At 50.2% G+C, this 21,649-nt stretch overlaps 1 protein-coding gene across 16 annotated transcripts in view; it reads left to right on the forward strand.

The window, feature by feature from the left end:
* Positions 1–1,617: 1,617 nt before the first annotated feature.
* LOC133240635 (cadherin-23-like) overlaps positions 1,618–21,649 on the forward strand; it is a 377,180-nt gene continuing 357,148 nt past the window's right edge. Inside the window, exons 1-4 of one of the 16 annotated variants that reach the window (XM_061405800.1) lie at positions 1,618–7,032; positions 9,172–9,219; positions 9,976–12,062; positions 13,431–16,393. In XM_061405800.1, coding sequence (XP_061261784.1) covers positions 16,009–16,393 — 385 coding nt within the window. In that variant the 5' untranslated portion in view covers positions 1,618–7,032; positions 9,172–9,219; positions 9,976–12,062; positions 13,431–16,008. The other 15 variants (XM_061405803.1, XM_061405805.1, XM_061405792.1 and 12 more) reach the window with 15 other exon arrangements.

A 21,649-nucleotide genomic window follows, 5' to 3' on the forward strand; every position in this document is an offset into this window, starting at 1 on the left:
TGTGATTATCTCGAGTTGCATTCATGTTGCTACAAATGGCATTATTTCATTCTTTTTATGGCCGAGTAGTGTTCCATCATACGTGTATGCCACATGCTCTTTACGCGGACGCTTAGGTTGTTTCTGTATCTTGGCTCTTGTGACTAGCGCTGCTGGGAGCATAAGGGTGTGTGTTCCTTTTCGGCTTATAGTTTTGCCTGGATGTATGCCCAGGAGTGGGATGCTGGATCATATGGTAATTCTATTTTTAGTTTTCTGAGGAACTTCTATACTGTTTTCCACAGTGGCTGCACCAGCTTACATTCCTACCAGCAGTGTAGGCGCATTCTTTCTCCACACCCTCTCCAGCGTTTACTCTTGTAGACTTTGTAACGACGGCCATCCTGACTGGTGTGAGGCACTGTAGTTTTCATTTTCATTTCTCTATTAGTGATGTTGAGCATCTTTTCATGTGCCCATTAAGCCCATGCTCATCTTAATCCCATGTTGCATTCTGAGTGAAAGTGTGTAGTTTCTACTTTACCAGCATCACTTCCTTGGTGGCAACTTGGTCAGTGCTGGTCATGCCTGGGGCTCAAGTCAACTGTTGCCCTCTACCTGTCAGCCGGGGTCAGCCCAGTTTCCAATCCAGCTTTGACCTCAGCAGGATCCACTAGGAATTTCAGCCCACTAGCCGGTGGAGACAAGGACTAGCCATCTGGTCACAGACCTCTCCTTGAAATTCAAAGGAGACCCAGGGTCTTGGTCAGCCTTTCTATCAGCTGCCCAGACTTCTGGCTCATTGCTCCCTGTGCCAAAGCTTTACCTACATTATTCCCCCATCTGTAGATGAAGACAGTGAGGCTCAGAGAGGTTAAGTAACTTACCCAAGATCACTCAGCTACTAAGTGCCCAAGACAAGAAACCCAGTTCTTCCTAAACTCAGAGGTCCTCACCCAGCCTGCCCTCATGCTTCCATATTGAACCTCCACTTTCTCCTTGGTTCTGTTGCCCCTGTTTCTTTGTCTTAGATTATTGAAGTGTTGTTCCGAGTAGCTCTGTTGCCCAGAACCCTGGCCTAGTTGATCTGACTAGTACAGCTGACCAGAATCCCTGCTGGACTGATCACTTGTGGATCCAGGCCCGGGGCCACATCAGGCTCACCACTCTGACCAAGCTGTGCCGGGCATGGGCTCTTGGGCTGCTTCCAGGTCTGCTCTGTCCAGTCCATTTCAATCCCCAGCCCCTGCCCTCCTGGTCCCACGCCCCCACCTCCCCCACACCAGCCCCAGCTGCTGAGGTCACCCCAGCATGGCTGCTGCTGGACCCATCTTTGGACCCAGGGTGGTAGGACACAGGGCAGCTGGGGGTCGGGAAGCTTGCGCCCAGCTCCCCCAGGCACTGGCTGTGTGAGTCACGAAGCCACCGGGTCAGTTTCCTCATCTGTAAAGGGGGGTGACAAGTCCAGGAGTTGAGACTACCTGCTGTGCCAGTGAACCTCCACGCACACCCGGGCATGCCCACTCCCCAGCCCACACAAGCAGGGCGACCCAAAGGGCACAACTCACACCCTCCGCTCCCACCCAGGATCTGGCCACACAGGAAGAACACAGGCAGCATCAGCCTCAGAGGATGAACTCAACTTCAGGCTGCTGTGGACTTGACCTCAAAGGAGAGCAATGAAGATGGCTGTGCCCTCTGCCCCATGAGACTCCAGCCAGCTGACCCTTCGCACTCCACTGAGAACAGTTCCTGCCTTCAACTTCAAGTTAAAGGGTACCCAGGGTCTGCAGCTCGGGATGGAGGGGTGACTCGTAGGCTTCTGGTGCCCAGCAGATGCTGGAATCCTGGTTCTGCCACCTGCTAGCTGGGTTGCTTTGGCCCGGTCTTGCAGATACTTTTCATATCTAAAGTGAGAAGCCTTTCAGGGCTGTTGGAGGGTTAAATATGCCCCTGTATTGTAAGTCAAAGTGCCTGGCATATGGCAGGTCCTCGGTGCATGTGTTTTCTGCGCATTTTTTAGTGGTTCCTGGACAGTCTGTGGTAATGCCCAATGCGTTCCCTGCGGCGGGCACCCTGTACCCAGTGCTCATTCCCCCCTTGTCTGGCCCCCAGGCTCAGCACTTATCTGCACCAGCACCTCTAATTCTGATGCCCAGTCTTTGATGCCCAGGCCCCTGCCTGGGTCATGCGTGACCTGGGGTGGGCCGGGTGCACCAAACGACCCCAGGCCAAGCTCTGCCCCCGACTTGAACTTCTGGCCAAGACACTTCACTTTGTTTCTAAACCTCAGCTGGAAAAAATGGACACTCCAGCACTTATCCTGCCTTCATCATGGACATGTGGCCAGGTACCCAGATGCCCTTAAAAACTCGGTTTTGTCCAAAGTGGTTCCGCAGGTCTGTGCTCTGGAGCCAGGACTGTCTGGGTCTGAGCCCTCACCACTTGCTAGCTGTGTGACCATTGGCAGGTTCATCTGACTCCGTGCTCTCAACTGACCTTGGCGGCGATTGTAGTCCCAGCCTCGCGTCTGGTGGTTGTGTACGCCGAATGGTAACTGGTAATGCGTACAGAACATTTAGGGTTGACTCTGGTGTGTAATCAGTGCTAATTACCTCCTCCTAGAAGGTTGTGTCTGGAGAAGGCACTTGGCACCCGACTCCAGTACGCTTGCCTGGAAAGTCTCAGAGACGGGGGAGCCTGGTGGGCTGCAGTCCATGGGGTTGCTAAGCGTCGGACACGACTGAGCGACTTCTTTCACTTCTCATTTTCATGCATTGGAGAAGGAAATGGCACCCTACTCCAGTGTTCTTGCCTGGAGAATCCCAGGGACGGGGGAGCCTGGTGGGCTGCCATCTATGGGGCCGCACAGAGTCGGACACAACTGATGTGACTTAGCAGCAGCAGCAGCAGCAGAAGGTTATGTCTTCAGACCTTTCCTGTTTACCTGACGCTAAACCATCAGCACTAACCCATTACCCTCATTTCTTTTCCTCACTGGATGCTGGGCATGGCCCTGCATCCCATTTCCTGGCCCCTCCCATGTGCCAAGGGCTGCCCATAGTTGGTGCCAACAGAGTCTATTTGCAGGAGCTTCCCAGGAATATGGCTTTATGGTGCTGCTCATCCAGTGATATTTTTTAAAAAGGGAAAGAGAAGAAGAAAGGAAGGGAAGGGAGGAAGGAAGAGAAAAGAGATGAGGGTGGGCTGGGAGTCTGGGGTCTGCTCTAGGATGCAGGTGGGTTTGTGAATGGGAGTGAGAGGGTATCACTTAAATCTGTTAAGTGCAGAGTTCTAGAAAGATGCCAGCTGTGTCCACTGGGTCTGTCTGGAAAGTACAGATGCTTTCCTTTCCTGTTCTCCTCACCTACCTGCTTCACCAGTCTACCTTTCGGTGGAGGCAGCTGGAAAGGCATTTCTGGCCCATGGAGCAACACTCTGCTTTGTTATCACCAAGTGGGTTTTGGTGCCTCTAACCTTGGAAGAGCACTCATTGGGTGAGCTGTTTCTCTGCTGGGTGGTGGGTGTCGGAGACCACGATTCTAAGGAGCAGGCCCAGATGCTGTAGCCTGGCAAGGGTGTGGTCTGCATCACAGTAAAGGAGGGGCTGATGAATGAGCACCTGCGGTGGCCAGGCTGTGCCCGTACAAGAACCCTGCCAGGTAGGGCTCGCATCCCATTTCACAGAGGGGGAAACTGGCACTCAGAGGGGTTAAGTGGGCAAGAGGCTGAATTGGAATACAGACCAGGGCTGTAAGGCCCCAAAGCCTGTCTTATCTCCTGTCCATCCAGCTCTTTTAGAGGATTGTGTGTGTGTGTTAGTCACTCAGTCCTAACTCTTTGGAACCCCGTGGACTAGTCCACCAGGCTCCTCTGTCCATGGGATTCTCCAGGCAGGAATACTGGAGTGGGTTGCCATTCCCTTCTCCAGGGATCTTCCCAACCCAGGGATGGAACCCAGGTCTCCTATGTTGCAGGCAGATTCTTTACCATCTGAGCTACCAGGGAAGCCCTAGAGGATTGAAGGGGTGCTTGAACCCAGGTCTCCTATGTTGCAGGCAGATTCTTTACCATCTGAGCTACCAGGGAAGCCCTAGAGGATTGAGGAGGTGCTGTCAATTTAAATGGTTTGCAGGTCTGAGGAGCCCCAGGCCACATGCTCGGTAAGTGGGATGAGGCTCCAGGAAGCTGGAGTAACCTGTCCAGTGTGAGTGACAGCAGCCACCCAGTCTGCCCTTTGGTGTGGAGGTCACAGATCTTCAGTGGCCAAGGCTACAGTCTTTACAGGAACTTGAAGCACAAGCTCACCAAGTCAAAGGCAAGGTTTTCGGAGATGTGACAGAGGCAGGAGTGTCCCTGTGTGGACCTTACATGTCCGACGCCTTGCATGTATCTGCTCCAGGGCCCACCTTCCCAGGCAAGGAACAGAGTAAAGTGTAACATTCTGGGATGACCACACTGCCTGTCCCTGACTAAACACACGCCCAGAGTTGGGAGGGGACCTGTGATCACTGAGGCTGCCCTCTGCCTCTTGGCAGGGCAGTACTTGGGGTGCTCTAGACCAGCTGGCACCAGGCCTGTGCCACCCTGAAGATTCTTCCAGACTGAGTCCCAGAGCCCCAGGGAGACTGAGGCACCTCAGCCCTGCTCTTCTTCTGGAAACAGCCATGTGTCCCAGGGCGCCTCCCACATAGCTCACTCTGGACAGAAGACATGGGACCTCTTCCCCAGCAGCCTCACCCGACAGCCTCCATCTCTGCTGCTCTGGCCCCAGTCCTGCTCCCTGGAGTTCACTGAGGGCATAATGTCTGACACCCCTAAACTTGTAAGTCCTTCTTACTTCCTTCTAAGACTCTTACACAGGTCTCGACTGGGGATCCCCAGATGGAATGAGAGGCTCATGGAACCCTGAGATCATAGTCAGAAGTTGGGATGCTTCCTGTGGACCAAGGGGCCATAGCTTCCATCAGATTGTCAAAGGGGCTGTGTCATAAGGCTTCAGAGGCCCTGGGACCAGGCTACAATGACCTGTCCTAACAGATGGTGTCCCTAGATGGGCACAGTGCTGAAGGGTGGGACTCTGGAGCCAGGGTGCCTGATTCTGAATCATGACTCTATCTTATTAGTGATTTGGGGCAGGTTTCTTAACCTCTCTGCTTTCTTATCTGTAAAACAGGTCGAGTTGGCAGACTACCTGTCCTCAGGTGGTTGTTGTGAAGATTAATCCACACAAAGCTCTTCATCTGTGTTAAAACTGTTAATTCTGCCCATCGCCCTGTGAAGTTGGCAAGTCAGGGGTGATCCTCACCTCTTCTGATGAGGAGGGAATGGTGGAGACTGTAACTCAGGGACAGAGCCTCTGCCTACAGACGCAGCAGGTCCCACCGGCCAGCCCTTGAGATCCCTGCAGAGAGGAAGTTAGGACAATGCCCTCGGAGGTGGGAGGGTTCCCTTCAGAGAAGCTGGGGAATAAACCGGATCTGCCAACAGTTTCAGTCACAGGACACAGGAGGCTGGAGGTGGCTTTAGGTCTGAGTCAGAAGCTATATACCCGAATGGGCTTGCCTGACATCCCGACCTGTGAACATCTTCACAATGGCCTCCTTGAGGTCCCCCTGTCTAGTCTGATTTCCAGAGAAATAGAAGAGCTACCATTTATCAAGCATTATGAGCCAAACATGTTAACACATAATCTTAATCCATTCAATCACACTATAAGGAAGTAGTAGTATCCCCATTTTATTGGGGCCCAAACTAAGATTCAGACATAGCTGCTAAGTGGAAGAGCTGTGATTCAAAGCCAGGTCTGTCTGACTCCAGGACTCCGGCTCCTAACGATTATGACAGCAGCAGTTCACATCAGAGTCACCGGAGCACTTGACCAAGTGCAGACCTCTGTACCTACCCGCAGGGATTCTGATTTTTCAGGTCTAGGGTGGGACATGAGCATGCGCATTTTTTAACAAGTTCCCAGTGGTGCTGAGGCTGCTGGTCAGGGAGTCCCACTTGGAGAAGCAGGGTGCTAGACCTCCAGAGACGGATGAGGGGCTGTTAGGAGCTCACACGTGCCCTGAACAGAGAGAAGGCAAGGGCTCCATCTGCCCCAGTTCCAGTCAAGTGAAGGCTCAGGACTGAAAAGTCTTTCAAGAAGCACTGTGGACACTACATCGTTCCTTAAAACGATCACAGATCTGGGGCAGAGACCATTTAAGTGCCAAGCTCATCTGTGGTTCAGAAGGTAAAGAATCTACCTGCAGTGCTCGAGACTGGGGTTTGATTCCTGTTTTGGGAAGATCCCCTGGAGAAGGGAATGGCAACCCACTGCTGTATTCTTGCCTGGAGAATTCCACGGTCAGAGGAACCTGGTGAGCTACTATCCATGGGGTGGCAAAGAGTTGAACATGACTGAGTGACTTAACACTTTCATCTTCACCAAACCCCAAGGTTGGCACCCCGTGTCTTTACTCATGGCTGCATCTTTCCCCCCTGCTCCCTTCTGCATCAATATTCAAGAAGAAGAAGGGAGTGAGAATAGGTAGGGCCTGAGGGCCCAGCCCACCGCTTGCAGTTGGCAGGTTGGAAGGAGCTGTGGTCTCACTCCCTCTGGGGCACCCTGGGGAGTGGTGGGGTGGGGGTGCTGACCACCTCCTGCCAGGGATGGGGTCACACCTCCTGCCTGTTCTCGGGTGCTCATTAGCTGCTGAGGTGGTGTTAATACTGGTTCTCATTTTGCTGAGTCTTTGCTGAGACTCAAAAAGGGAAATGAGCCATTACCAAACAGCAGTCCTTTTTGAAACAGAAACTGAACTGACTGCGTTTTCTAATAACATCTTATGAGCTCCAAATGCAGAAATCTGGCCTTCCTTTATTAAAGTTGCCTTTCAGAAGTTGTCCCTGGCTCGCCTTCTGCTCACACAGTTCTGTGAAGAGGGATGTGGAGGATCATCTGCCAAATTGTGCCAGCCTGTTAGAGCAAGCCTGTTGTGAGGATATCAGGAAATTTCCCTCTCCTTGCTTTTTGCTGCTCCAGAACCTCAGGCTCTGCCATGATGGGTAAGGACTAGCCAGCTCAATTCTTGAAATAGAGAGCCAGGGTGCTGACCTCACATTCAGGGGACTTTGAGCAAGTCGCTAACCTCTCCGAGCCTTAGTGTGCTTACCTGCAAAATGGGGATATTAATTTGCATATCTTAAAATCCTGATCAGGTCAGAGTACCCTATAAACTGCAAAAGGTATCCATAGCTATTTGCTCTCATTATTATTCTAAAACTACTGGAGGTTCATTTGTACCGCATCCCCGTGGGGCAAGGTATCTGCAGATCTAAGGGGACCTGACAGCAGAGAGGTCACACCTCTGGACCACCCTCTGGGCTCCCGGGATCTCTTGCCTAAATAGGCTCAAAGTGCAACCTGGGCAGGCTCTTTACTCAGTCCATCCCTCAAGGGCAGACTGCTTGAGGACCTTCTAGACTCAAGGGCTGGCTGTGTGCAAGTGGTGCTGAGTTGGGACATATGAGTTGGGGTATCCACATTGTGCATAGAAGACCTCTCCAGGTGTGGGATTGAGCCACCACATTCCAGAGTCAGAGAAGCCCAGGTTCAAACCTGCCAACCTTTATGGCATCCCAGGTTCCATAAAGGTGTATGTGTCAAAGTAGGCAAGAGAATACATTGCTACCTGATTATAACTAACATTGAGATGCAAGATATATGAGCCTCCATTTGTAGTCTTGCCTGGGGGCCCACAGATGTTCCTTTTTATTACTAGAAGTTTGAATTCCACTTTCTTTGAGTCAGGTCAACCTCTTATTTTCCTCTTTGAGTCTGTCCTCCTATTTCCTTTTTTCTGTCTTCCTAAATATTCAAAGCTGTGCCTTACTTGGAAAGGTAGCCAGGACTAGTGGAAATTCATTGAGATTCCAGAGGCCCTCTTTCTTCTCTCCTTTAAACCATCTCTCACCCCCTAGAGGGCAGACTGTGGGCAGGGTCTTCTAAGCAGTATCCAGACAGTGGGTGTCTGTACTACTTTGGAGTATGAAGATAGAGCTCCATGCTGCTGCCACCATGGGGTTTAAATGATGGGGACTAAATGACGCTAAAAATAAGTCATGGGCTCCATCCTGGGCTGTGGGGGAGGCCCAAGAAGCCTAGAATTTTGTACAAAGAGCAACCATAGGAAGAATGGTGCTGCCTTGTCCTCCCCCATCTCTATTTTGGAAGGATGCAGGTCTTCAGTGGCAGAAGCAGGGGAGGATCTGACTGGTGAGAGGAAGCAGACATCAACTTCACGCCCCATCAGGTTCCCCTACCTTTTCCGTGGCCTGGTGTTGCTGGTATTGTGATCCACATTTTGCTCCATATAAAACCCTTTCCCAATGACTCCTTTCCTATTCAGACACCCTTTGACAATGCAGACTCTGATTCGGAGGTAGGGCTGCTTGCCTCTGAGTTAAGTCTCCCCTGCCCAGACAGTAAGACAGGAAGAGCTGCTCCTTCCCCTTACCTTCTGAGATCCTGGGAAGATGCAGACAGTGGTCAAACAGCTTTTTGTGCACATTCTGTTCATCTCACCTGTGCCTGGGATGTTTATATGTAGAGGAGGAAGGACATGGGGAGAAAAGGCTTCCAGTGGGCCCACTAGGAGGTGTCTCCTGCTCCCCACCTGCCCCACAGACCTTAAAAGAATCAGACCAAAATCTGGCTATTAGACAACTCCATGGACTGTCTGGCCACTATTTTTCCCAAGTGTTGAGAGTGAACTATTTTGGTATTGTGCTGGGTGAATCTACATGCCATCCAGCAGAGCATTAAACACAGAATCTCAGCATGTGGAAGTTCTTCTCTTTTCAGTTCTTTTGATCCTAATTACCCGTTGGAGGAAATTTTGGTTTAATTCGTGAGTGTCTTCAACACCTTGCTAAAAACTTGCTCTTCTCCACTTTTAACAAAATGCCATCAGACCTCACTTCACTATCTTGCCCACTAAATTGAGAACAATGGTTTGGTTTTGTTTTTATTTCTTTTTATAGCTTATCTTCTACTTATGGCAAGTGATACTGGTTTTCCAGTAATGATATACAGTATGTTTTCATAGTAAATTTAAGTAAACCATCTGAGTTAATGAATACCAAATTTAAGAGATACAGACAGTATTTGGATATGGCTAATATCATTCAATCTTACTATTTTAGAGGCAGGGAAACTGAGACCCAGACAGGAGTCCCCAGAACCCAGAATGGGTAAGTATCTCTAACATTTAGGAAGGACAGATATTTCTCTTCCCTGAAAACCATAGTCGGTTTTCTGCTTGAATGTCACAGGCTAAGTGATGTCCCCCCTTCTAAGTTCAGGCTCTCATTAACTTGTTTCAGGGCTGGTGTTTTCACTATGTCCAGTTTAGCCAATAAAAGTGAGAACTTTTGAAGTTACTGATTATCCCACTTAAACTCAGGGCACAAACTGGGCCATTTTCAGAGACAAAGGGCTTCATCACTGAAGCTAGGAGTGACTGGTAGGGAGATGAGGAATGAGGTAAAAATAGAAGTGGAAAGAAGTTTAAGGAGGAAGTAGAAGACACAGCAGCTTCAACATTTTTAAGGACCTGAAACTCTGGAGGGGGGCAGCTAAGTCTCCCAGACCGTACCTGTTCCAAGTAGACAAAGCAATATGCCTCTGACAAAGTTCTGGCCAAAGTCACCCTTTAATGCTGATAGAACTATTCCTTGTTACCACAGCTGTGATGATTCGCCCACTAACCTTGCCTGAGCACTTGGTGGGTGTCTGGCACTTGGCTAACTTTTGACATCCTCTCATTCATCCTCACAAGAAACCTCTAAGTTAAAATCTTGGCCTTTGGAGTTGCACTGCATGGGGTTGGAAAACTGGCCTCTTTGAGTGGTTCTGACTTTGACTTTGGTCGGGCAAATTAAATCCCTTCCTGAGCCTCATTTTCCTCATCTCTCTAAAATAAACATAATAATATATTTATTTCTCAGGATCAGAATGCTTCTCTGTGAAAGTGAAAGTCATTCAGTTTTGTCCGACTCTTTGCGACCCCATGGATCATACAGTCCCTGGAATTCTCCTGGCCAGAATACTGCAGTGGGTAGCCAATATATTTATTTTTCAGGATCAGAATGTTTCTATAATCATAAACTTATCAAGGGTAGAAAGTAAGCAATCAACAATGACGTCACTCATTATCAATCAATATTGATATCAGCACCAGGAAGGCTAAGCTTCTGATAGTCATTCTACCCAAGGTCACAGAGCTGAACCAGGATGCCTAAATTGGTGGGATAGGTCCAGGAGTGCTTGGGCCTCTGGGCTTCGGGGACCAGGGCTGAGGTGGCGCGACAGGGGCTCCTGGACAGGGACCCAGGCCGACTGGCTGGTGCTCCAAGCTGCCTCCAGACCCCAGCCCCGTTCTCCTGGGGATCGAACTGACCGGAGACTCACACTGCAGTGACCTCCCAGGCGGGATACGGCGAATCCTCAGCTCTGCGAGGCCGTCCAGCCTAATGACAGGTACCGATGACCAGCCGGCCACGCTCAACTGATCTGGGAACTGATCCCACACCTGCCTTCTGGGCAGGAGGCTCCCAAATGCGACTTCCGGGAGCCGCGGGGCATGCCGGGAGCAGGCCATACAGCCAATCCCCGCGCGGGGGCGGGCAGCAGTTGCTTGGCAACGGGGCGGGCGCCCAAAAGAGGCCAGTAAGGCAGGGTGAACAGGTGTGCAAGCCCTGAGAGGTAGGCGACCTGCCAATCCCGGAGGAGGTTGCTTTTCCAGTCCCCATTTCCTTTACTCCTACCTGGGCTTTAAGGAAAGAGATTGCTGAGAAAAATGACAAGAATAAACCATGAGAAGTAATAAAGATATTCATGTTTATTGAGCACGTACCGTGGGCCTCCTCTTGACAGGGATTATTTCATTTGATCTTCATTTGATTTGATTTCATTTGATCTTGACAGGGATTATTTCATTTGATTTTGCATGGTTGCTGGCCTCAGTTTGTAAATGAATAACCGGAGGTTTCCACAGAGTAGGCACCTTGACCGAAGTAACTCAGCTAGAGAGTAGAAAGCTACCCAGGAATTTGAACCTGGATGGTCTTGAACCCATGTGGTCTGTGTTCTTACTGAGTCAAGTAGTGGGCTCCTATTTCAATTCAGGAAAAGAAGTCTGAGTTCGTACCTGCAGGCACCAATCCAGGCTTTATGAGGTCTGAAGGGTAGACAATTTGGGGGCCCTTTTTAGGAAAAAACAAATTGCAATATAAAATTAGGTGCAAAAAAGAAAACTTGTTTAGAATGAAAAAACATTACAAAACACTTTTGCTAATTTTACAAAACTATCTGACCATGTGAACACGTTGCTAGGGCCCTACCCAAAGGCATCCTTGGCCCTTAGCTCCCACTGAAGTCCTTGAGTCAGACATCAAATTGCTTTGCAGGCTTCTCTCGCCTCCCCTTGACCGCCCTGCATCCCAGCCACAGGCCGTCTCCTGGCTGGGCCCTAGCAATGCCTTTAGTAGGGCTTTTCTGGCTGTGACAGCAAGCTTGGCCTGCCCAGTGAGCAAGCTGAAGAGTCAGAGAGTTAATACACTTGGTTGGAAGCAGGCTTCAAACACTGAGAGACCCAGAGATGCTAACCTTTGGCAGTCAAGAAGGATCACACCAAGACGTCTTTTATATCAGGGACTCTGAGGGTGTGGTCCTTCAGCACTTGGGAACCTGTTAGAAATGCACACTCTCAGATTTCACCCTAAACCTACTGAACTTGACACTGGGTGGTGGGGTCCAGCAACTGGTATTTTAACAAGACCCCTGGAGAGACTGATGCACACTCAAGTGTGAGAACCACTGTTACGCCACAGTGCTTCCCACAGTTCACCGTGGCCTGGACCTCCCGTGTCTACACTGGTAACATGCTCAATAACACACCTTTTTTTTTTTTGTCTCCCTCCTTTACTTGTCTCACTTTCTCAGTCTTCAACTGGGGCTTCCTAGGATCATCTCCAATAAACTACCTGCGCTTAAGCCCCTGTCTCAGGCTGCTTCTAGAGGAACACCAGCGTGGGTGAGAGCAGGAGGAGGTGTCACTGCACAGTGAGGAGGAGGGTGATGACTGGCACCCACTGAATGGAGGCTGAATGTTCTGCTAAAGGCTTTGTTTTTATTGTTTCATTCCCAACCCCACCCATCCATGAGGAAATTGGGGTTGGAGGGTTACTAAGTGGCTTTGAACTCAAAGTTTTGAACCCAAGACTGCTTGAGTCCCAGGGGTAGGCTCCTTACATGCAAGGGCAGAGGGCCAGCCTACATTATGTCGGTTTGTCGTTGCTGCTTCTCTCTGCGCAGGCAGGAATTCGGTGTTGTCCTATTCCCTTTGGACACAGCTGGAGCACTCACTAAGGGATACTGAAATGGTGAGTGCATTGGCCTCACAAAGGCCGCAGCTGGAGAGGCGCCCTCACTCCAGTGCTGAGTTCCCTTGGGTCCAAGGCTGGCCCCTATGCCCGCCCTTCAGGCCGCTTCTGTGCCCAAGCATGTGCCCTTAATCCAGAACTGCAGCCTCTTCTGCAGATGTTGAAATCTGGCCAGCTCTGCAGCTGAGAGAGCTGCTTGGGGGTGGGGTGAGCAGGGGTGAGTGCTGACCCCTGAACTCTGTTTCCCCTGATGTTAGAGGCCCTAGTCACTTGGTTCTGCGTGTTTCCAGGAAACTCCAGCTCTCTCTGCCTTGTCACCTGCCCTCTAGGCTTGTATGCTCCCGAGGGATACCCTTGCCTTCTCTGGGCTCACAGCACCTGGGGCTTGAGGTCCCAGCTGTCTTTCTTGTCAACAGTTTCTCCCTAGTCCCCTACCTGTGATCCAGGAACGATGGCTGTGTTAACAGTTTGGGGTGAGTGGAGGAAACAGACAAGAGCACAGGCCTCAATCTTCGGCTCTGCTGTTGACTTTGAGCAGGACTTAAAAAAAAAAAAAAACTCTTCAGAGCCTTGTTTTTCTCATCTGTAAAGTGGAGAGTGCACCTCCTCTTCCTCAAGGTTTTTCTAATGATGTTCATGGGAGACAGTGATGTATGCACACGACACAGTCATGAACCATGAGGGGTGCAGTCTGCACCTGGGGTCTCCTGTTCCCTGCATCACAATGACGAGGGACCTGGGGCATGGTCTTGGGTCCTCCAGGCCCTCTGGTCTGCCAGAAAGCTGCTGGTGATGCCCAAAAGGGAGAGCTCTGCCAGCCCTTCCTTCAGGGTGGGAAGAGACAAGCTCACTTGAGCAATCACTAGCTTAAGGATGTTCCATTGCCTCACCCTGCCAAAAAATGACTCCCGATCTCCAGTAGAAATCAGGCCTCTCTATAATAATTCCCCACCATATATTTGTTTTTCCTTTGTGGCAGTTATCAAGAATTGTAATTACTTACTTGCCTTTGTTTTTAGATGTTTTTTAAATGGAAATTTGAGAACAATTACAGAAGAAAACAGAGTAATACATTGCCCTCATGTACCCATCACCCAGCTTCAACAATTGCCAGCGCAGGGTCAGTCTTTTTTCACTTCTATCTGGACTCACTACCCCCTCCTGTACTAATCTGAGGCATCACATCATTTCATCTGTAAATATCTTGGTGTGTGTCTCTGAATGATTAGGGCTCTTTTATGAAATATAACCACAGTGCCATGATTACACTTAAAAATGAGAATTCCTTGCTCTGTGATTATTGTTAAATGTCTGTCACCCGGCTGGGGGCTTCACGAGAACCTTGTTCCTGGCTGTATCCGTAGTGCCTGAGAGCTAGCACACTCTTGGTATTTGTTTCACGGATGGATGGATGGATGGATGAAAGGGAGAAAGGCAAGAGATGCTGGGGACCCAGCCTGCTTTCTATGGATGCTGCTCCATCCTTTCAGCACTGCGGTGTGATCGTTGTGATCGCTGCCTTGGAGGTCAACAGTTACAAACTCTCTCTGACGTGAACGACACCGTAAACCTCTCAGTTTCTTTCCCTCCCAACCCGCCTTCAGCTTAATCGGGCAGCAAGTCACTAATCTTCTCCTCATGGCAGCAGCCTGCTCCCTCTACTGCAGCTAATTCCACCTTCTGACTTAATCATCATCCTTAGGCTTTCAATACAGGGCTTTGCATCTTCAGAGCCGCTCAGGCATTAGCTGATTACTGTAATCTGTCCGACTCCCATGGCGTCAGCCAGCACCGGGCTTCTGTTACCCTCCTGGATCCTCGGTTTCCTCATCTGTAAAGCTGGGTGAGTGGGCCTAACTGGCATTATTGGTCGGAGATTAAGTAAAATGAAGTACATCAAGTGCCCGTCCCCTGACACATCAGAAGCCCTCAGGAATGGTGATTGTTTCCCTTTGTAATTTCAGGGGATAACTCTCACTGAAGAGCCAAACAGGTCTGGATTTCAATCTGGCTTTTTCCGCTTAAAGGAAACATTTTCTGAGTCTCAGCTTTCTCATCCTTAAAATGGGGTGAGCAGTGCCACCCTTTCAGAGTCTGCTAAATGGAATAAAAGCTGTGATCTGTCTGTGAGGCACTGAGCAGAGTGCTGGGCACCTAGAAAGTGCTAGGGAAGTCCTGGTGGTTCCTGCTTTTCCCAGAAGGAGGCAGAGACAGGGGAAGGAGAAGGAGGCAGGGGTACCCTTGGGAAGGTGCCGATTATATCTTTTCTCTTCTGTTCCCTAAGGTGTGTAGTCAGAGGAGGATGCCTATTGCACTCACCATCATATCCCCAGCCCTTTGCCTTGCTGAGTTCTCAGTCACGAATAAGTGAATGAATTTGCTGAGGTGCGGAGGAGATTAATACATCTGAACAGGGCTGGATAGTTTATAGAAGACTCAAGATCTTTATTGCACAACCAGAGAAGGTAAGCAGGTCAAGGGTTAGACCCACATGTTACAGTTGAAGAAACTGAGGCTCAGGGAGATCAACAGTGGTCTGTAAGTGTTAACAGTGGTAGCTAATCTCATGCCAATTCGGCTCTGCCAGGAAGAGTGAGCAGAGTACTGGGCTCATGAAGAATCCGGCCTGTGTCATGGGTGGAGTTACAAGTCTTTCTGAGATTTTCCAAAGCTGCAGAGACTCTGCCCGCTCTGCTCCTGCTGTGCCTGGTATGGGCTGTATCCCATTGCATTTGTTTTTTTAGATAAGTTTTTTCCTCTCTTTTTTTCTTTTAATTGAGCTGTAATTGACATCCAAGTGCACTTTTAATTACTGACAGTTTCAACTTCAGGGCTGCCATGAACAGCCACAAAGGTTACACACTGTGCAACTCCAGGGGACAGATGCCATTCACCAGGACAGCAGTGAAGAGGTCAGTCTCACTCTGAAGCTGGAGGTGACCCAAGGAGGAGATGGAAAGCTTCCTCATGCACTGGCTGGAGTAAAGAACTCTGCAGGAACCAAGGCTCCTGGACAGTCTCCGGTCTCCCTGGCAGGGTCCACGTTTGGAGTGTGGACATCCAGGGGCTGATCTTCACCCTTCTTAGGGATAAAGGTAGGAAAGTCCTGGACATTTAACCTCAGCTTTAAAACTTGAGGTAGTTAAGGAAAGGGAGCAAGACTCAGAACCCGGTATATTATAGACTTTATTACATATATAAGTAATCATTTAACCTTGATAATAAAGCTCTTTGAATAAGCATCATCCACCCATTTTACAGATGACTTAACTGGACACATGGAAGTTAATTAACTTGTCCAAAGGGCCACACAGCAAGGAAGTGGCAGAGCTGGAATTCAAACTCTAGGCCCCCTGTGTTACCTCTGGATGTAACCTGCATTTTACAAGGAAAGTAGCTGAGGCCCAGAGAGGGGCAGTGACTTACCCAGAGTCACACAGCCAGCTAATCACTCAGTAAATACTGAACCCAAGAATCTAGACTGTCAGTCCCAAAGTGAGCCTGTAAGAGTGCCTGGCCCATCAATTAGTATTTTTAATAAAAATAAGTCTAGAGAGAGACCCAGGATGGCTGGGACAGGAGATCTGGGGATGGGGCATGTGTGGAGCAGATGGTGAAGGGCAGGCACCAAGCCTCCGCATTTTTGGCTCTGGTCTCTCTAAAAGGAAAGCCCCTGTTCCCTCCATTTCCAGATGGCGGGTGGGGTTCCGTAGGGTGAGAGGTGCTGCGCCGCACTTGGCCTCTAGGTGGCGCCCGTACTGCAGATCTGGACTCCCTTGGGCAGCCCGGGCCTGGGGAACTGGTCTGTACCCTGGGGGCTGCTCTGTCCCCAGAGTTTTCAGTACACCCCGGGCAACAGCTCCCCTTTCCCTCCTCCAGGCTTCTTCTGCTCTGGCTTTGGCAGCGAAGCGTTGTCAGAGCCCACACTGGGAGCTCATGCCTCAACTTGGTCCTCCCTTAGAAGCCCTCTGCAGCTCCATGGGTGAGAACCTTCAGAGTCACCCAGATGCTGCCCGTCTGCTCAACCTTGGGGAGTTTGCTCAGTCTCCTTGAGCCTCACTTTCCTCATCTGTAGAATGGAAGTGAGGTTTCTTTTGCCAGGATGTTGAGAGGATCAGATGAACATTTTATAAAATGCCTAGCCCCTTGCACATGCTCACTGGAGGGAAACTACTAGGATTGTTCCATGGTTGGTGGCTGCCTGTTGTTACTTTTGCCTGGCTGCTATTTCTTCTTCACCTTTCTCACCTTGGTCCATCATACCACACCTTATCCATCACCATCAGCCTCTTACCCAGCTCTTGTGGACCTAATACCTCTTTGGAGATGATGCACAATAGTGATTAAAGCAGAAAGCTCTGGAGTTTTGTTGTCTAGGTTCAAATCCTTCACTCCAGGACTCCCTGAGTGGCCTTGGTCAAGTTCCTTCACTTCCCTGCTGCAGATTCTTGGTGCTTACCCACTAAACATTCCAGTCTCCTGGCAGTTAGGTTGGAACCATGTGACTGACTAGTTTTGGCCAGAGAAATGGGAGCAGGAGTGATGTGTGTGCTGCTCTAGGAAAGGTGGCTAAGAGCCTATGTGGACATCCTCTATCCCTGTCTTGCCCTGTCACTGTGGCCTGTGTGGGACCACAGGGTTATGGGTTTGTGTTGCAGTATCCCACAGGGTTATCATGTAAGAGTATAGCTCTGAGATGGAAGTTCTCTGAGTCCCCAAATCACCCTCGGAGGAGGACCATACCCCTAGCCTTGCACTGTGTGTGAGCAAGAAGTAAACTTTTATTGCCACAGAGACTTCAGAGTTTGTTTGTACTGACCATAACCCAGTTTAACTTCACTGATACAGCCTTCCTGTGCCTCAGTTTTCTCATCAGTGAAATGGGGACAACAAAGTGCCATTCTCATAGAATCATTGTAAGGATTAAGGAAGACTGTGGGTGTAACCCTCTTAAGATGTAAAATTTTAGTTTTTATTACCTTTTAGGAAGGTACAGAAAAGCACAAAATGACTTTAGACTCTGAGAGCAGGAAGGACCCTGGAAGGACCTTGAATTCACTCCTCGTGGTTACATAAGACAGAGCCCTGAGACACAGGCTCAGGGGGAGAAATACCTTGTTCAAAGTCATTCAGGGAGAAAAGAGCAGACACAGGGCTGAATCATGGGTCTTCTGACATCTGTCTAGAGCTCCTCTGGACACACCTTGGTCCCTGCTTTCTGGGAGCTTATGATTTGATTGGAAACAGGACAGACAGACATACAACAAAACCATCCCTGAAGATTCCATGTGGGAGTTGTCCAGAGAGTGAGGACCCTGAGGGTCAGAGGAGGACCTGGGGGTCTGCAGAGTGGGAAAGGAAGACTTCCAGGAGATGGTGGGGCTTGGAAAATGGGCTTCAGCAGAGAGCAAGGAGGGCAGTGAGCAGTGGCAGGAGAGAGGACCGGGGATGGGGAAGTCTGAAGAGCCGAGTGGCCCACAGAATAGATGAGTCAAGGCATGGTCTGCTGAACCAGTCCCTGGTGAGGGGTCATGTAGCCTCCCTCCCCACCTCCCCCTGTTATTAAGAGCACTGCACTAAACATCTCTGTACCCATCTCTGTGTATCTGTGTATTTTGCCAGCTGAGATAGAGGCTTTGCGGGGAAGAGAGGTTGGGGTGAAGCCCAAAGATATATCGGGCCTAATTTCTTAGGTTTGGGGGCTTTGAACACCACTCTGAGGCTTCCTCTTAATTCTTCGCATCAGGAGTCTTGAAAATGGGAACAAGCTCTTTTCTGGGGTAGTTTGACTGCAATAGGGCCCAGAGGTGGGATGTGGGGCCGGGGGTGCGTGCCTCTCTTTACTGGACACTGGGTTTTCTGCTGTGTGACTGATGGGGCTGGAGTGGGGCTCAGAGCCTGGAGAGAGCAGCTCTTGCTCATTGCTGCCCGCCCCCCCAGTCCAGGCTGTGGATGGGCCCAGGGGTATTGCATTCCTTGGTTCCACAGTCTGCAGCCGGCATGGGCTCTGTGGGCGGCACACAGGGCCCCATTTTGGAAGGCCCAAGCCCGTTTCAAGCTCTGTTACCATCCTTCTATGGAATGCACACTGGCAGATGAACAAGAGGCAGGCAGCCCCTCTGTGTACCCATGTGGAAAGAGCTCCAGGATATATTTTAAGAGCAAAAAATCAAGTTATAGAACAATATGTGAAGTATGACTCTGTTTATAAACAACAAATAATTCTTAAAATTATACACACACATGCAACCTTATTATTCAATTTTCCCCTCTATTGACTGGTTCTATCCATCCATTTATGGTTCTTTTAGGGTTAGCCGAGAGCCAGAGCAGCCATCCTTGATGTATTAATGTTTCCCACACATTACATTTTAACCCATTTCCCGGACGATGCAAGGCCTGTAGAACATTCTCATTCTCTTTACCCTCTCCCTGATTCATGTGCTGTTGGGCCATGTATTTTAATTTTCTCTCTGTATTTTGAACATTGGTTGTATTGTTTTGTACAACCAAGATTCATGTGTACTTCTCTGTATTTCCCTTTCTGTCACCCCCTTTCCTTCCTGAATATCCAAGCTCCCATCTGGGACCACTTTCCTTCTGCCTGAAGCTTCCCCTTATATTTATTTTTGTATTTGAACCATTCAGATGGTTCAAAATTCAAAAGAAGAGAAGTGTTCTATAATCAATGTCTCTCTCTCCCACCCCTGCCTAACCCCAGCCCCAAACTATATATTTCCACGTGTCCACAGAACATTACTTGGCAGGATAACACACCACATCGAGAGGGGTAGCTTGTCTGTGGTCTGAAGCACCTGCCTTGATAATATATTCCTGTCTCCAGTGTGCAAGGAAAAGTCAGGGTCTGGGACCGGCAGCTGGGAGACCCGGTCTTTGCTGACCGACAGCCTCTCGCTGTGCCCGCCAACGCGCACAGCCTCGCGGCCTTGTCTAGGTCCTCTTTAGATCCTGGCCCCAGTCCTGTGGGCCAGGAGAGGCAAGGTTCCCATTCCCAGGACAGCTAACGACCATGGCTTCCAGGCACCAATTCATACTCATCAGCTCGTTCCCTCCTCGCAGCTATACCAGTACTGTCACCATTTTACAGATGAGCAAACTGAAAACTTCACAAGGCAGAGGCAGGATTCAGGCTAAATTCAAACAGCCCAGCTTCAGAGCCCAAGCAGTTACTAACTCCATTTTACAGATGAGGAAACAGAGGCCCCAGAAGGGCGAGCCATGCGCTCTGCTTCACAGTCAGGAGCAGCAGAGCAAGAACTTGCATCTGTGACTTTTGGGGTCAATATCCATCCCCCTCCCCCTGAGACTAGTGGTTTTCATATGTGCATTACAATCACCCAGGGAGCTTTCAAAAATGCCCTGTGCAGTTCTCAGCCAGATCAATCAAATCCAAATCTCTGATCCTGATTTTACACTCTTAGCCCTCCTTCCAGGAGCTTCTGAAGTGCAGTCAGGGTTGAGAACCACTGTCTGGGCCCACACATGGGCAGAGCTTGGGATCTGACTGCTTGGATTTCGTTTAACTCAGACCTTGCTCCCCGTGACCTTGGGCAACCTGCCTTTTCATTTCTGTGCTGCCTCAGTTTTTTCATCTGTCAGATTGGTTCACTGGAGTGTCTTTTTCATGTGAGGATTGAATGAGATAATCCATGCAAAGTACTTGGAACAGTGTCTGGCACAAAATCTGTTTTAAATTAACGGTGTTATTACTATTATTCTCTGTGTAGCTTTGTAGAAAGCTTGCCCTTCTCCCTTCAGGTTTTCCATCTGTGAAGGCACCTCGAGGTGTGGACTGCCTGGTCTTAAAGGCGTCTTCCAGCTTCAATGTGCTCATATCAACGTTAGCTGGCTGGTCTCAAGCCTTTGCTGCCTCCCCCACTCTTTGAGAAGCCCAGCCCTGCCCATTTTGCCTGGAGGCTGCAGCAAGCACATGCCAGGAGAACCAGGGACCTGCTTCTGTGGGTTGAGTCCAGCCTCTGATCGTGGTGTTGACGCCGCTCACAGCCATGACATGCTGGGCTGTAGGAAGAGAAATTGCCCATGGTTGGGGGTGGTGGATGCAGCTCCAGCTGCCCCCAGAGAAATACAGAGGGGCCTGGATGGGAGGCCCCTCCAAGAGGCAGGGCAGGGGACCCTGGCAGAGCAGGGGACCCCATGCCCACTTCCTACTAGTGCCCAGGGCACATGGTGCCGGTCTTGCCACCAACTGCCATTCTGCACCAATGCATAATTCATGCCCCCATGTGCCAATCTGTGCCAGCTTTAATTAGCTCCTAACTTTTTGTCATTCATTTTGCTGTGAATACCTTATAAATAAATGATGGGAGAGGGGAGCAGGGAGCGGGGCAGAAATGTGAGGGGAGGAGCCTGGCTCCTTAGGCCTCGTGGGGGAGGGATAAGCTTCCATGGAGAGGCTCGGGAAGCCATGCCCTCAGGGCACACCCCCCCACCCCCTCCACCCCCGGGGACAGGCCCCGGCTATGCAGATGGGTGGCCCCAGCCCACCCCATTCGCCTTCCAGCCTTGCTCGTTCACAAGCAGCATCCAGCCGCCACAGCTGTGCCAGGCTCCGAGGGCCCACAAACTAAACTCAGGAGCACACATGCTTGGTTTATGGTGGCAGGCGCTGCCCCGGGAGAGGGGAGCGGGCGGGATGCAGACAGGAAGCGACAAAGGGGCTCTGCCACAGCTCAGGGCTGGGAACCGAGGGGGCGGGCAGGGAACGTGAAGTGGGAGAGGGAGGCTGTTATGGAGGGCGCCCAGAGGAGAGGCGTTTATGTCCGTTAAAAATCATAATCGGCCCTCACAGGGATGAGGCTTGTTTGTGAGTGTTGTTTTGTTTTCACGGTTTATAAAGCACTTGAGCGTGTGTTTTTCTCTTTCGTCCTGAATGGCAACCTTGGGAGGCCCTCGGGGAGGCTGGGGGCTCACTTACAACCGAGGAGGCTGAGGCTCAGAGAATTTGGCTAAGACCCATTATACCCCCTGCCTCACCTCCATTCTTGGGGAAGGAAGGAGGGGAGGAAAGCACCCCAGTCGGGGCTGGGGGACCCAGCGGGGAGCCAGTTCAGTCCCAGGTGGTTTAATAGGCAGGACAGATTTAAAAGAGCAGACTTGGATTCCCTTGGCTCCTTTCCTCCCGTTCTTTCTCACGAAGAGTGCCAGAGGGCCACCGGAGTATTTGGCATTTTAAGGATATAGAGACAGTGAAGCAGAG

Source organism: Bos javanicus, chromosome 28 (genome assembly GCF_032452875.1).
Source record: "Bos javanicus breed banteng chromosome 28, ARS-OSU_banteng_1.0, whole genome shotgun sequence".
Classification (NCBI taxonomy): Eukaryota; Metazoa; Chordata; class Mammalia; order Artiodactyla; family Bovidae; genus Bos; species Bos javanicus.